This window comes from Aspergillus affinis, assembly GCF_023601865.1.
Source record: "Aspergillus affinis strain CMG 70 chromosome Unknown NODE_174_length_57519_cov_85_001010, whole genome shotgun sequence".
NCBI lineage: Eukaryota > Fungi > Ascomycota > Eurotiomycetes > Eurotiales > Aspergillaceae > Aspergillus > Aspergillus affinis.
The window spans coordinates 4,525-18,363 of NW_026515955.1; the positions used below are offsets into that span (position 1 = coordinate 4,525).

Here is a 13,839-nt window from a genome sequence, read left to right on the forward strand (position 1 = left end):
TTTTATCTTAGTTTTATTTTTAATTTTTTTTTTCTGTCTTCACCTCGATTAGACGGCCCTTGATCCCTGCACGATCACTATTAATTCCTTTCACCTCTCTCACATAATCCTAATGCCATTCTAACTTCTAACCTGTTCCCTTCATTATCTTCCTTTCCTTTAACCCGTTTCTTTTTGACAGCAGTTGCTCTGCGAGGCTGTTGATCTTTACTTATCTTTTCTACTTCTAATCTATTTCTTTTCGTGCTTTCTCTCTTCAGGTATCCAAGTCGGGACTTGGCCCTATTCCATTCCTTTGTTTTACTTGATATAATTTGGGGGAAGAGCGCGAAAGAAAAGACAAGGAGGGAAAAAAGACAATAGATTTATTCTGGACATTCATTCTTTGTGTTCTATTTTTCTTTTTCTATCTTTGGAGGCTTCTTGACGAAGCATACCACCATCACTCATTAATTATTAGCAAGAAGACCGACTGAACCCAGCACCAGCACCATGAGGTTCCTCTTTTCCTTCCTATTCGCCCTGTTTTTCGCCCACCGGGTGATTTCGGTTCCGACAGCCCCTCAACGGAAGGGCAGGTCCTACAAAGTTGAGCGGGTCCGACGTGGGAATGACGCTATTCATGGCCCTGAAGCTTTGCGCAAGGCGTATCGGAAGTACGGAATCATTCCCACCAACCTGGGTTTGGACCTGTCGGACTTTGAGCCCATCCACGTGAAGCATGTCACCACCAACAACAAGCAAGTTGACGAACCCGAATCGGGGGCTGTTAGTGCCGTCTCCGTGCAGGGTGACGCTGCATTTGTGTCTCCCGTTCTTGTCGGAGGCCAGAAGCTGGTCCTCAACTTCGATACTGGATCCGCCGACTTGTATGTCAATACTTGATTAATGTTCGTCAACGTTTGGGATGTGAATTGCTAACTGATAGTCCGCAGCTGGGTTATGAACTCGCGACTGCCCAAGAAGGCGCAGGACGGCCGCACGGTGTATCACCCCTCGAACTCGTCCACGTTTGCCGAGATCACGGGAGCCACGTTCAACATCTCATACGGCGATTCGTCTTATGCGTCTGGCGGCGTGGGCACCGAACACGTCAACATCGGCGGTGCCACCGTCAAGAACCAAGCCATCGGCATCCCGGACGAGGTCTCCGACTCATTCATCGAAGACACCTACTCCAACGGCCTGGTCGGATTGGGCTTCTCGTCCCTCAACACCGTCAAGCCCATGAGCCAGAAAACGTTCTTCGAAAACGCCGCCGAGTCCCTGGACGAGCCCGTTCTGACCGCCCTCCTGAAGAGCGACGGCGTCGGCGAGTACGAATTCGGCGTCGTCGACCAAAAGAAGTACACCGGCGAGATCTCCAACGTGACGGTGGATTCGTCCAATGGATTCTGGGAATTCGAGACGGGCCACTTCGTCGTCGGCAACGGAACCCTGAAAGACATCAAGCACACTCCCACCGCCATTGCTGACACCGGTACTTCGCTTATGCTGCTCGACCAGGACGTGGTGGATGCCTACTACGACCAGGTCCCCGGTGCCATCTTTGCCAGCAGTGCCAGCGGTTACATCTACCCCTGCGATACCGACCTCCCCAACCTTTCCATCGCCGTCGGCCCCAAGCACCTGGCCACCGTGCCCGGCCATCTGATCCATTTCTCGGAAGTTGGAACCAACAGAACCACGGGTGATAAGGGTGAGCAGTTGACCTTTCTTCCCTTTTCTTTCCTCATCTTACATCAAAGCATTTACTAAAATACCCCCAGTCTGCTACGGCGGTATCCAATCCAACCAGGGCAGCTCGATGCAAATCCTCGGCGACGTGTTCCTGAAGGCGTTCTTCGTGATCTTCGACCTCCGAGGCCCTTCTCTGGGTCTTGCGTCTCCCAAATAAACCCAATCCAACCCAACCCAAACTATCCCCCAAAAAAAACAATCAATCCTTTCAGCCATTTTAATCAAATCTCATGAAAGATTCAGCGTTTCCCTCTTGTTTTCCTTTTTGCGTTTGTGGCGTGTTCGAGAGCTACTTGTTCGTCTGGAAACCCTTGAAGCGTAATCTGTGGGGGTGGGCTATATAGATGATCCGATGATGGATCGGTAATGTTGGGTGGCATCTTTCGTTAATGGGAGAAAAAATCAATACAAGGCAATTTGAAAGATGATCTATGTATCACCACTATAGTTAAGTTAGTTAACAAGAATGAGTCAAATTAACTAACTAACTATAACGAGCTGCTGAGTCATCCTCTAAACGGCCTGTTTCGGCGCTAAACCGCATGCAGGCGATCAAATTTGAATCTGATGTTAACGATGGCCGATGCTTGCTGCTGGACGACAGGTTAATTCCGTGCTAGAGATCACAATTAAATTAGTCAATTCCAATTAATCCTTTCCTTCTTCTTTAAGACTTGTTATATCCATTTGATAAATCCCGAGACTCGCGTCCCGGGAGTTGTGCCAACCGACAAGTTGACTCCCTTCGCCAGGCGCCTTTTGCGGGCCGCCAGAACCCCGCGGTGCGGACGACTTTTGGCATCGCCCAAACCTGCCCCTCTTCTTCCGCTTCCCATCTCGCCCTCTCGCCGGTTCCCATTCCGCCTATTCGCAAACATGGCCATCCCCTCCGCCCCCGAGTCGTCGCTCCTCTCCCTCCTCTACCGCTCCTACCCCGCCGCCGTCGCCCCCGACGCCACCGAGCCCGACCTTCTGACGGCCTCGCCCAAGATTTTCCCTCAGACCACCTTCTCCGTGGCCGAGGAGGCCGACATCAAGCAATGGCTACACACCATCTCCGGCCTGCAGGCTGCCCTCGTCAAGGATGACAAGCCCGTCGCCACGAACATCCTGGCCCAGCTGAACGCTCACCTGGCCACCCGCACCACCCTACTGGGCTCCAAGCCCTCCGTCGCTGATATTGCCGTCTACGCCCTCGTGGCGCCTCTCGTCGAGAAGTGGTCCCCCGAAGAACGTACGGGCGAGCAGGGTCTCCACAACCTCGTCCGTCACGTCGACTTCGTGCAGAACAGCCGTCTGTTCGTCCTGCAGATCCCCGAGGAGGAGAAGATCGCTATCGACGTGAACGACGTGCGCTTCGTGCCGAAGCCCGTGGATCCCAAGGAGGAGAAGGAGCGCAAGAAGAAGGAGAAGGCCGCCGCCCAGAACGCCGGTGACAAGCCCCTGGTCGTGGGTCAGGGCAAGCCCGAGAAGGCTGCCGCTGCTGCTCCTGCTGAGTCGGCCGAGAAGCCCGAAGGCAAGGTGAACAAGAAGGAGAAGAAGGAGAAGAAAGAGAAGGCGCCCAAGGCCAAGCCTGCGCCTGCTCCCGCGGCGCCGCCCACCCCCTCGATCATCGACCTGCGTGTCGGCCACATCCTGCGGGCCGTGAACCACCCCAACGCCGACTCGCTGTACGTGTCGACCATCGACTGCGGCGATGCCCCCGGCAGCGAGAACACCTCCCTGGACGAGGCCACCGGCAAGACGGTCCGCACGGTGTGCTCGGGTCTGAACGGCCTGATCCCTCTCGAGGAGATGCAGGACCGCAAGATCGTGGCCGTCTGCAACCTCAAGCCCGTCACCATGCGCGGCATCAAGTCCTGCGCCATGGTCCTGGCTGCGTCTCCGCGCGTGGCCGAGGGCGAGGACTCGCACGCCGGCCCCGTGGAGCTGGTCATGCCCCCCGCCGACGCCCCTGCCGGTCAGCGCATCTACTTCGACGGCTGGAGCGAGGGCGAGCCCGAGAAGGTGCTCAACCCCAAGAAGAAGGTCTGGGAGACGTTCCAGCCGGGATTCACGACCACCGAGAACCTCGAGGTGGCGTTCGAAAGCAGTGCCGTGCCCGCCGTGCAGGGCCAGGAGGGCAAGCCCGCTCTGGGCAAGCTGATCACTGCCTCGGGTGTGGTCTGCACTGTCAAGACCCTGAAGGGAGCTGCTGTTCGGTAAATGAGAGTATCATAAGACTAGTTGGGAACTGGTTTTATCAAATCAAAGAGGTTTTCTATACAAAAAAGAACAAAAAGCGTGCAAAATGTCAAGCCTTTTATTTCGTTGTATTTACAAGCAGCGCAAGGTAGATATGGCCAAAGACAGTAATTAACGTGTCAAACGAGGGAAACGAATTCTGCTCTAGTTCTGTTCCAATTTAACATCTTGTTTGGGTGGTTCATAATCTCGTCTGTAGTATTGGCTTTTCCCCTAGGCAGTTAACTTGGCTTCGCTTTCTTTTTCTATTCAAACAGCAGAACTGGTACATACCTACCTATATTCCGAGGTAAGTAGTAGGCAAAGTGCCTTTATTCATGACCCCTAGGTGCCTAGATAGTCCAATACATACCACATTTTCAGAGGCTGTACATACAGCTAAAGCTAACCTCCTACCTACCTACCTGTTGTTACCTATCTAACAACAAAATTCTACAATAAACCAATCCAACCCACATAACTATAACCATAGGTAGTCAATCTAAACAACGACCCTAGAAACCCCCCCTCCCCGGCGGACCATACTATACCAATAATCTAATCCTAATCCCCAACACCACGACTCATTCTAATCTAGCGAAAGATGAAATCTGAAAGTCGAAATCCATCCCATGATACGTAAGTCATAGTACTGTACATATCTAGTCAAGGTCCCACGACAGGGTCATGCGTTCTTCCGGATCTCGGATTCGACTGACGCCGTGGGACCCTCGTACAGAAGATGTGATGTATGTATGTGCGATTGCGGGGGCCGATGTGTGTGAGATGAGGCGGGGGTTTTTGTGGGATGGGATTCAGGGAGGTATGTACTTGGGTAAGTAAGGTAGGTAGGTTCAAGACTCAATGGGAGCATGTTATTATTGATGGCGTGTTGCTAGTATGTATCTAGGAGAAATTGTCATGGCAGCTTCCTAGCTGGGTGATGGGGATATGGAGTGAGGTTCGAAGGCTGGAGTTGCGATAGTGTAGGTAGATAGGGATCTATCTCGTTAGAATGATGTATACCAATTTCAACGATGACCCATGATTCAGATCACTCGTACAGTACAATCAGGAATAGAGAAAGATAGTCAGCAAACATGTCATGATCCCTGCTGATACCAAAAATCCCCGCATTATAAACAGAGCCAGCTCATCCCCAGTGCACTGCAAAATAAAAAAGAAAGAGAGGGGGCATGAATGACGAAGACAAGGTATACCTAAGGTAGCACATACACGCTGCCTCCCTTTCTACTAAACATACCACCGCTTGAGTCATCTCTCTATTCAAAGATGAAGAAATCAATATTTAAATAAACAGCACCCCATACAAGGTAAACAATCTAACACAACACCAACCAAACCAATCTTCTGATCCTTTTATTCCCCGAGATGCGCGTCCCACCGGCCCGATTCCAAACACTCCGGGATGGTCTGGTCGTGATCGTCCAAACGCGACCGTCGGCCATTTGTTCCCACAATCCCGGAAAAGAGCAGGGATGATCGGGTTATTACTGATAATTTTTATTTCCCATTATATTTTGGCAGTGGAGCCATCAATTCCATGCGCGGAATTGGGGAGTGGTTTTGTTTTAGGAAGAATTCAATTGAACGGGGGTTAAGGTGAGACAAGTTTCTCTTTTTGAGGCTGTGTGTATGGAGAAGTGAATGTGCGTACATACACATTATGCTGTTTAAGAGTTCCAGTATAGGAGGTAGGAGGAAGAGTCAAGGTTCAGCAAACCGGGAGTTTTCGTACAGATTGGACTGTTGTACATAAGAATCCGTTTGTATAGCTCAATATTTGATGTAGACATGAAAAAGAGCGATCATGGTAATATCCTCATTCTAGTGCAGTCATACTCACCGCAGTGTGTAATCGATTGCGTATTTTCTGCTATGATAAATTACACGTAGGTTTTCAAGGTTTCATCTCAAGTAGAGACAGTAAAGACAGTAGTTACCTAGGGTATAGCAGCAATACTATGCTGGAGCACTCAGCCACGAGAACATCACATCCGATACAAGACCTTCGATCAAGCTATCAAACCCTCAAAATCAGGGAGATCTGAGATGAATAACGAAATCAAGACAAGAATCAGCCCACCGAGGCATGGACAGCGTTTCAGATAGCGGCGAGGGCGCTACGCTACTAACTAATCATTGATTGTACTTAAAATTGGCCACTGATCCCGGCTCCCAGCTGATTCTAGCCTTAGGGTAATTAAGTTCCTAGTATAATAAACATAGTAGGTACCTACTTACAAGCCGAACTACCGAGCGTGTAACCCCCACGACTCTGAGTCTGGCGCATTCAAACAACGGCACCGCAGCTGGTCACATCATTATTGCTGGCCTCGAATCCCGAACACCCCGAACCCTCAATCACCTCTGCAACGGTATCAATCCCCCGTTTGCGACATCCCGACGTGGTAGGTAGCCAGTTGTACGCGGTACCTAATTTTTACGGTGTAGGCTATGCCAGCATAGCAAGGAACACCTGTGGATGGCGCACAGCCAGAAAAAAAACCAAGACCGACCAACAAGGCACAGGGTCAATTCATTGGTTCCGGGGGATTATAGTGAAGACGCAAGGTCCCAGAGACGTGGTGAGGCTTATTGTTTTAGGGCGTGATGATGTCGATGAAAACGCCAGAGGATATCAGAATGAGAGAAGTGATACGTGGACTCGGTCAGTCTTGAGCAAGTCCATGGATTTATGGGAAACTATGAGGAGCTAGTGAATGGTGAAAATGTCGACATTTATTGTCACCATGACGATTCGCAACCCTTATTTTTTCCCTGCCAAGTTTACTACGCCAGAACATCAAGATGTCATTGTTGATGCCAAAATGCCAATAGATGGTGTATGTAGACAGGAGAAGAGAGGGGAGAGAGAGAGAGAGAGAGAAATGCCGTCATTCTAATCAAGACTAGACCGGATGCTACCTTCCTCCGCAAATACATACTACCCGATGAACAACAGGATGAACAACAGTCCTGTTTGCTTTTCCCTTTTATTTGGCATTCTGAGACATTCCGGGGGTTGAAAGTAGCCAGCATTCCCATCTATTGTCGACCATCGTCGGTGCCCATCGGTCAGGGAGCCACGCAAACGCAGCTCCAGCTCGGGAAGAACGGTGGAGCGGATGTGACAGAAGTACATGGAAAATGACTAGGGACTGACATACATTAGGGCTAGATTTAGGTAGACGAACACCCAGAATCTAGATCTGCTGGCCGGACCATTCGACCAGAGAGCAGAAGTCCACGAACAGGACACAATCCCCTAATTCAGCCAGCCAGGCCCATGCCGTGATGAGGAGAGAAAGAAGTCCAGCGGACGAATTTGTTGTCCAACTTCTTGATGTGGCACTAGACCGTATCCATGACAGGTCTAGATGGAGGTGTTGTGTAGGTTTAGTGTAGACCGGTAGACCCGAGAAGTTGACATCGGCCATGGAAGCGGTCGGTTGCCATCGCTCTTTAGCGCCCAATCCCGCATCGGTACAGTTGACTACGGTTTACTTACCTCGCAAGTGCTCATTCAGACGTACCTTGGTGGAGAAGAAGTCATGATTCATTCGATCCGATTCCCTCAAAGGACAATCCGGCTGCTTGGCGCCCACCGCGCGAACATGCGCAACGAAGTGGCGGGATCCCGACTCATTCGACTAAGAACTCGCAACGCGCCAGACGATACGATATCAAGGAAAGTTTGACTCTGAAGTGCTGGAAATCCTGAGAAAGCATTCCGCTCGACGAATAACCACGTGTGGAATCAGAATGCGTCTCAGCAATGTTGGCTCATTGGGCCTCCTTAACCCCCGAGAGCTCCACAGTGTCTTACTGTCTGACTCTGAACATGCTTGAGAAAGAAAGGAAAGGAGGAAGCAGCCTAAAAGGCCAGCGCATTGACGTGTCTTTTCTTGTGCATTGTTTTCCCCCTCCGTCTCGCCTCCGTCTTCCGAGTCAGAAATAACGAGATCTGAGCTGACCTTGTGGGCTGATGGTTGGTAAGCTGATTCACATAATTAGTTAGCCGACTCACTAAATAGTGAGTTACAACTTACGAAGTATGCTTTTCGTGCTACCCTGGTCGGTTGGAGATGCTAGTTTGATGGCGGTCCGTAGTTCCCTAACTACTAGTCAGTAGTTACTCGATTTATTGGAATGGTCCAAGAACCATTATTATGCGGACGACGGTCTAGTGATCTCCGTAGTCTATGACGCCTTTGTTGACCGAGAAAGCATCCTGTCAAGTGTTTATGCGGTGTACGGCGTAGCTTAAATCCGGATCCCTCAAATCACTCTATCAACAAAAAGGAAATCCTTAAGGTGACATTCTCATCAGCCCTTCTTATTTCCTTTTTCTTTCCGTTACATTTCTTTTGTTTTTCTCTCTCGTTTTTACGGGGCATTGGTCAAATCTAAGAATTGAATGTACGTCATATGCTGGGCCAATTGGCAATTGTGCCAGACAGCCATGCCAGTGAGAAGGTGGCATCGGAGAATACCGAGGAGAATTTCAGATCCCCAACACTGCGCTGGAGGGGAAAAACTAGCGATCGCCTCCCCGCTAAACACGAGAAGCTGCATCTGGAGCATGCCGTCTTGTTCGTTCTAGAACGAAGAGGATTCTCTGGGAAGAAAGTACCGGGGGGTGGGAAGCTGTCGGGTCCGAAACAAAGGAAAAGGGTGACAAGAAAACAAAGAATAAATCAGATAAATTAAATACCTAAATGACACTAAATTCAGAGAGAGAGAGAAAAACATGGGTAACCCTTCAGCCGTACGACAGGTCGCCTTCGGGATCGTTGCACATCCAACCTAGATCATGTTTCTTTGCCTCCACAGGGCAGCTCACTAATGCATCCGTAGGGAATTTTTTCAGAAGTTGACGGAAACTCCCGCGTACAGACTACAGAGTCAAGGTTCTCCCGATATAAAGAAGCATACATACTCCGTAGAGGCACCCTCAGAATGAAATTCGTATATACCTTGCAATAATTAACCTCAGCCTCTCCCGTCGATCAGCGATCGGGTTGCTCTTCGCTTGTCAGGCTGACACTGACAGTCATCTTTAACCCCGACTCCAGTCAGAATACGCATCTTGTAGTTGCCGTCCCATTTCTTTTTTTATAAAGCGTCCCAAGTGGACCACGTCCGAACGCCCCCACTTGAAGTTTCAGTGCGGTTGGCTTTTCCTAGTTTCCGGTTCCCATAGTTTTTTTTTTTTTTTTTTTTCTCTGCCACTCTGGACTGGTCTGGCGCATCTTGGTTCAGATCGTCTTGGCTGCGGCGCTGTCAATTTGATTTTGAATTCTCCCATCCTCTCTTTTTTTCTTTTCTTTTTTTTTTATCAATTTTGTTTTCTTGCCCCCCTTAAGACTTTCTTTTTTCTTATTTTCTCGCTGGGCTGCCCGAGGCTTGTGGGATTGTTTACTTTCTTTTTCCTTCGAGGGACACTATGCCCTGATCTTCTTCGTATATCCCCTCCTATTTGTATATCTCCTTCCACCATCGTTTCGGCATATCGGATTTCTGAACCCCTGCCGTGCAACATTTCAAATCGTCCTGGGGGCTTGGATTCCCACGCATCATATTACTATATTTACGGAGCATGCTCGGTTGACCCGGCACCGTATTTTTCTATTTGATATCCTTATCCCCTCTACTTGCAACGGTCGTTTCAGTAGTTTTGTTCAAGACACCGAGTTTCCATTCCAATGGCAACTACTCTTCATGGTACGGCGGTTATCACCGGTGCGAATGGGTCTCTCGGATCCGAGGTCGCCATCGCCATCGCCAAAGCACAGCCGTTCGTGCATCTGATGCTGCTTGCCCGGGATATCCGCTCGGATAGTGTCAAAGAACTAACGGCGAAGCTCCGCTTGATCGGGCCAAGGTCCGTCGAGGTGCTGAGGGTTGATCTGGCCAATTTCAATTCCGTGGTCAGCTTCGCGCAGAACACCGTCGAGAGAGTCCAGAGCAAGGAGATCCCGCCGGTGACCTTGCTGATCAATTGCGCCGCCGTTTCCTCGTACGTCGCTGATCAAGCAACGCGGGATGGTCACGATCCCGTCTACCAGACCAACAGCATTGCTCCCTTCCTCTTGACCGTCACCCTGCTCGAGGCTTTCCGGGCCGGCGACGGCACCCCCAACGGTGGAGCGAAGATCATCAACATCGGATGTGCCTCTATGTCCAAGGGATCCTTGGATTACTTCGAGAAGCACGACCCCAGCGACCCGAGTCAACGGCCCGGGTCGCCCATCAGTGCGAAGGATGGAAATATTCGGTATGGAAGCAGTAAACTCTTGATGAGTGCCGCCATGTATGCGTTGCGTCGGAGTTTGGTCCTGGTGAGCCACCCCTCTGTTTGTCTCTTCCTCGATTGTCTGAGTGTCGCATCCGCTAATCAACGTTCGGCCCGATTAGACCGGCAGCATTTCGCTCAATATCTTTACCCTCGACCCCGGCACCTTGACGGGTGAGAACCACCTCACAACCGCCGCGCCCCTATCGGTTCGCATGGCACACCAAACTCGATCTGGACTCGGCCCATTCCTGCGAGTGTTCTCGAAGAGTGCCATCAACAAGGCCACGGTGCCGGCCAAGATCATTGCCAAAATTGCCTTCCAACGGGAGACGGTGGAGAATTGGGGTAGGGAGCGATACTTCATCCTGGACAGCGAATACGAAGCCGGGTCCGTGATCCCGACATTGCGAGACCCCGCGCAGATGGACGCGTTGCTCAAGAAAGTAATGCGACAAGTCGAGATTGGAATCAAGGGAATGGGATCGCCCGAGTCACGGATATCGCGGTTGACTGCACAGTGAAGCAATTGGGCAAAAGTTATTTGATTTTCTGGTTTGTTGGAGTTTTCTTCTTTCTTCCTGAACAAGGTCAATCAGCATTTTCAGCATTCTTTCACGGGAGTTTTTGGTCTTGTATTGGTCCGGGCATGTGCATGGGAAATTATCTTGTGGGATAGGATAGGATTGTTTCAGGGTCTTGTGTAAATAGACGACCGACAACATCAACACAACATTTTTCATCTTCTGTTTTTGGCACGGAGTAAAATACCGCCAATCATTGTAGAGCATGGCATCAGCATGCCAGAGATCGATAAAGTACAAAGTAGCATTTCCCAGGGATCGGCTGCGGATGGGAGGCCGCGACAGACCGCAAACGGGAGGAAGGGCGAGGTTCATTTCCGGGTTCGGCGAGCGGGAGGCGGAGTCCATCGGTCGAGAATCCAACGTCTTTCCACCTGGCGCTTTGGTCGGCCACCCTGCACTAAGACTACGTCCTGCCGACGCAAGCCCAGGTTACATACGATCCCGATCGCCTGTCGTTCGTTTCTCTCCCTTTTTCCCTGGAGTCACCACCGCTTCGATCTTTGGTTATTTTGTGCTTCAGCGCACCCTGCGATCCCTTGACTCCCGACTTGATCACCATCTCCTGCCACATCCGCCTCTGAACCCGCTTTTCTCGCCGCGAAGTTCTGGAGGGAGCTTAGCCTGGGGCTGTCTCGGCGGGATCCAGGGTCTACTGCAAGGTGTCTTTGTCGACGGGTTTTGCTGACCAGCAGCATATGCTGCTATTCCTGGAGCCATGAATAGGCATCACGCCTTTGCTAACGGGTACGCTGCTTACCCTCGGGGGCAGCAGGGCGGTACCTTCTCGATCTCTCCTCATCGGTAAGTGGCCCGGTTTGTTGTCGCATAGCGTCTACTTGCCCCCCTAGTGTCTCTCGGGGCGGATGGGTCGCATCGTAATTGATCGCGCTACCGATTTAAAGAATACAAAAAGTCCCTTCCACTGACTTGTTCGTCACTCGCTAGTTTCCAACCGCGTCCCCAACCCGCCCTGCGACGACGAAGACAACTCATCCATCGATTATGTTTCTTCGGAGGTATCTCGTTGTTCCTCCTGGTCCTAATATTTCCTTCCTGGCGGGCTGCACTGCTGCCGGCGTTCTCCCTCGGGCTGGTCTCATCCAGCGATGACCTACACATTCAAACAACGCGATATTACGACCTGTCCAAGACGCAGGGTACGGGAAGTGGCTGGGAAAATGAAGAGCGTGTCCTCATGTGCACACCTCTCCGAGATGCCTCGTCGCATCTACCGATGTTCTTCTCGCATCTCCGAAATCTGACGTACCCGCACAACCTCATAGACTTGGCGTTCCTGGTTTCGGACTCGAAGGACGGGACACTAGAAATGTTGTCGAGCATGCTGGATGATCTTCAGAATGACGCCGATCCCAAGATGACCTTTGGCGAAATCTCAGTCATTCAAAAGGATTTCGGTCAGAAAGTCACGCAGGATGTAGAAAGCAGGCATGGTTTCGCTGCTCAAGCGGGGCGAAGAAAGTTGATGGCCCAGGCACGGAATTGGCTGCTGAGCGCCACTCTTCGTCCGACTCACAGCTGGGTTTATTGGAGAGATGCGGATGTCCAGACGGCACCGTCCACTATTATAGAAGATCTCATGCGACACGACAAGGATGTTATTGTGCCGAGTAAGTGGCCCGCTTTTCGAGGGGAACTTAAACCTCGGTCTTTTACTATCTCCCTTATCTAATCATTGGTTTATCAGATGTTTGGCGACCCTTGCCCGACTGGCTAGGCGGAGAACAACCCTACGACCTAAACTCTTGGCAGGAATCGGATACGGCCTTGGCCTTGGCCGAAACGTTGGATGAAGATGCAGTGATTGTGGAAGGATATGCCGAGTACGCAACGTGGCGGCCTCACTTGGCCTACCTCCGCGATCCTTACGGCGATGGCGATATGGAAATGGAGTTAGATGGCGTCGGTGGCGTCAGTATACTTGCGAAAGCGAGGGTATTTCGTGCCGGAGTCCATTTCCCGGCTTTCAGCTTCGAGAAGCACGCAGAAACCGAGGGTTTTGGCAAGGTAAGACTAAAGCTCGCTCGGGTTCATTCTCAAGTCATCCAATGCTAACATCGACTAGATGGCTAAACGTATGGGATTCTCTGTTATCGGCCTGCCGCACTACACCATCTGGCATCTTTACGAGCCCAGCGTGGACGATCTCCGACACATGGAGGAAATGGAACAAGAACGAAAGGCCCGCGAGAAAGAAGAAAAGGAGCAGGCCGAACGGAAGGAACGGGTTCAGAATATGTTCGAAGACACCAGGACCCAGTGGGAGATCGACAATGCGTTCGTCCGTGATTCGATCGAAGAGGAGCAAAGGGAGCAGAAAGCCTCAGAGCCTGTGTCCAACGAAGACCCGAAAGCGCCTGGGAACAGGCCTGCCGCAAAGGAGGCGCCCGAGCAGAAAGACCCGAAAGATCCGAAGATGCCGGAGCCATTGAAGGACAATGACATCCAGAACTCCGGAGAGGTTCCCGCCATCAAACCGGCCAAGGGACGTGTCGATACCATAGACAATGAACAAACCAAACCTTGAGGGGTTTAGATCCTTCCTCATCTTGAGGAAGGAGCCGAAGTCGAAAAGTCGACGACGGGTAAAGCCACCACTGTTTTACAGCAACTTGCATCTATTTCCTGTGCTGGTCGCAGGGTAGCTGTTGTCTTTTATGAAAACATGCTTATTCGAAGGGGGAGTGTTTGGTTGCTTACATGGGGTTTATTGGTTAATATTCTGGTTCTGGTGAAAGGGGAATCATGGCTCATTTCAGGAGGGTTTTTTATTTTTCTTATTCTCTGTACTGATGTATTGCTTATAGATAGACAAAGATAACTTTTTATCGGCTTTTCTACAAAGTAAATGGAGTACACCGTAAGCATCGATAGTATCACAAGAGAATCTATCAGAGCGATAAGCGGTGGCCCGTGCGGCCCTCACGCGTAGCGCGTTCAAATTACTTTGCC

General features: G+C 50.7%; 4 protein-coding genes across 4 annotated transcripts; all 4 read left to right on the top strand.

Annotated features, from left to right (window-relative positions):
• Positions 1-492: 492 nt before the first annotated feature.
• KD926_003182 (pepsin-like aspartic protease) lies at positions 493-1,897 on the top strand (the record flags this gene model as incomplete). Its single annotated transcript, XM_053094641.1, has 3 exons — positions 493-869; positions 936-1,699; positions 1,770-1,897. The coding sequence occupies 3 exons, from the start codon at positions 493-495 to the stop codon at positions 1,895-1,897; spliced, it is 1,269 nt and encodes a 422-aa protein (XP_052950594.1).
• A 719-nt stretch (positions 1,898-2,616) lies between these two features.
• On the top strand, positions 2,617-3,945 carry KD926_003183 (putative cofactor for methionyl- and glutamyl-tRNA synthetases; the record flags this gene model as incomplete). The annotated part of the gene is made up of 1 exon (XM_053094642.1): positions 2,617-3,945. One exon carries the CDS (start codon positions 2,617-2,619, stop codon positions 3,943-3,945), a length of 1,329 nt encoding a protein of 442 aa, XP_052950595.1.
• A 5,747-nt stretch (positions 3,946-9,692) lies between these two features.
• On the top strand, positions 9,693-10,806 carry KD926_003184 (glycosyltransferase family protein; the record flags this gene model as incomplete). Its single annotated transcript, XM_053094643.1, has 2 exons — positions 9,693-10,328; positions 10,405-10,806. The coding sequence occupies 2 exons, from the start codon at positions 9,693-9,695 to the stop codon at positions 10,804-10,806; spliced, it is 1,038 nt and encodes a 345-aa protein (XP_052950596.1).
• A 328-nt stretch (positions 10,807-11,134) lies between these two features.
• On the top strand, positions 11,135-13,414 carry KD926_003185 (Anp1-domain-containing protein; the record flags this gene model as incomplete). Its single annotated transcript, XM_053094644.1, has 5 exons — positions 11,135-11,528; positions 11,583-11,670; positions 11,815-12,497; positions 12,575-12,894; positions 12,953-13,414. 5 exons carry the CDS (start codon positions 11,135-11,137, stop codon positions 13,412-13,414), a joined length of 1,947 nt encoding a protein of 648 aa, XP_052950597.1.
• Between the last annotated feature and the right edge of the window lie 425 nt (positions 13,415-13,839).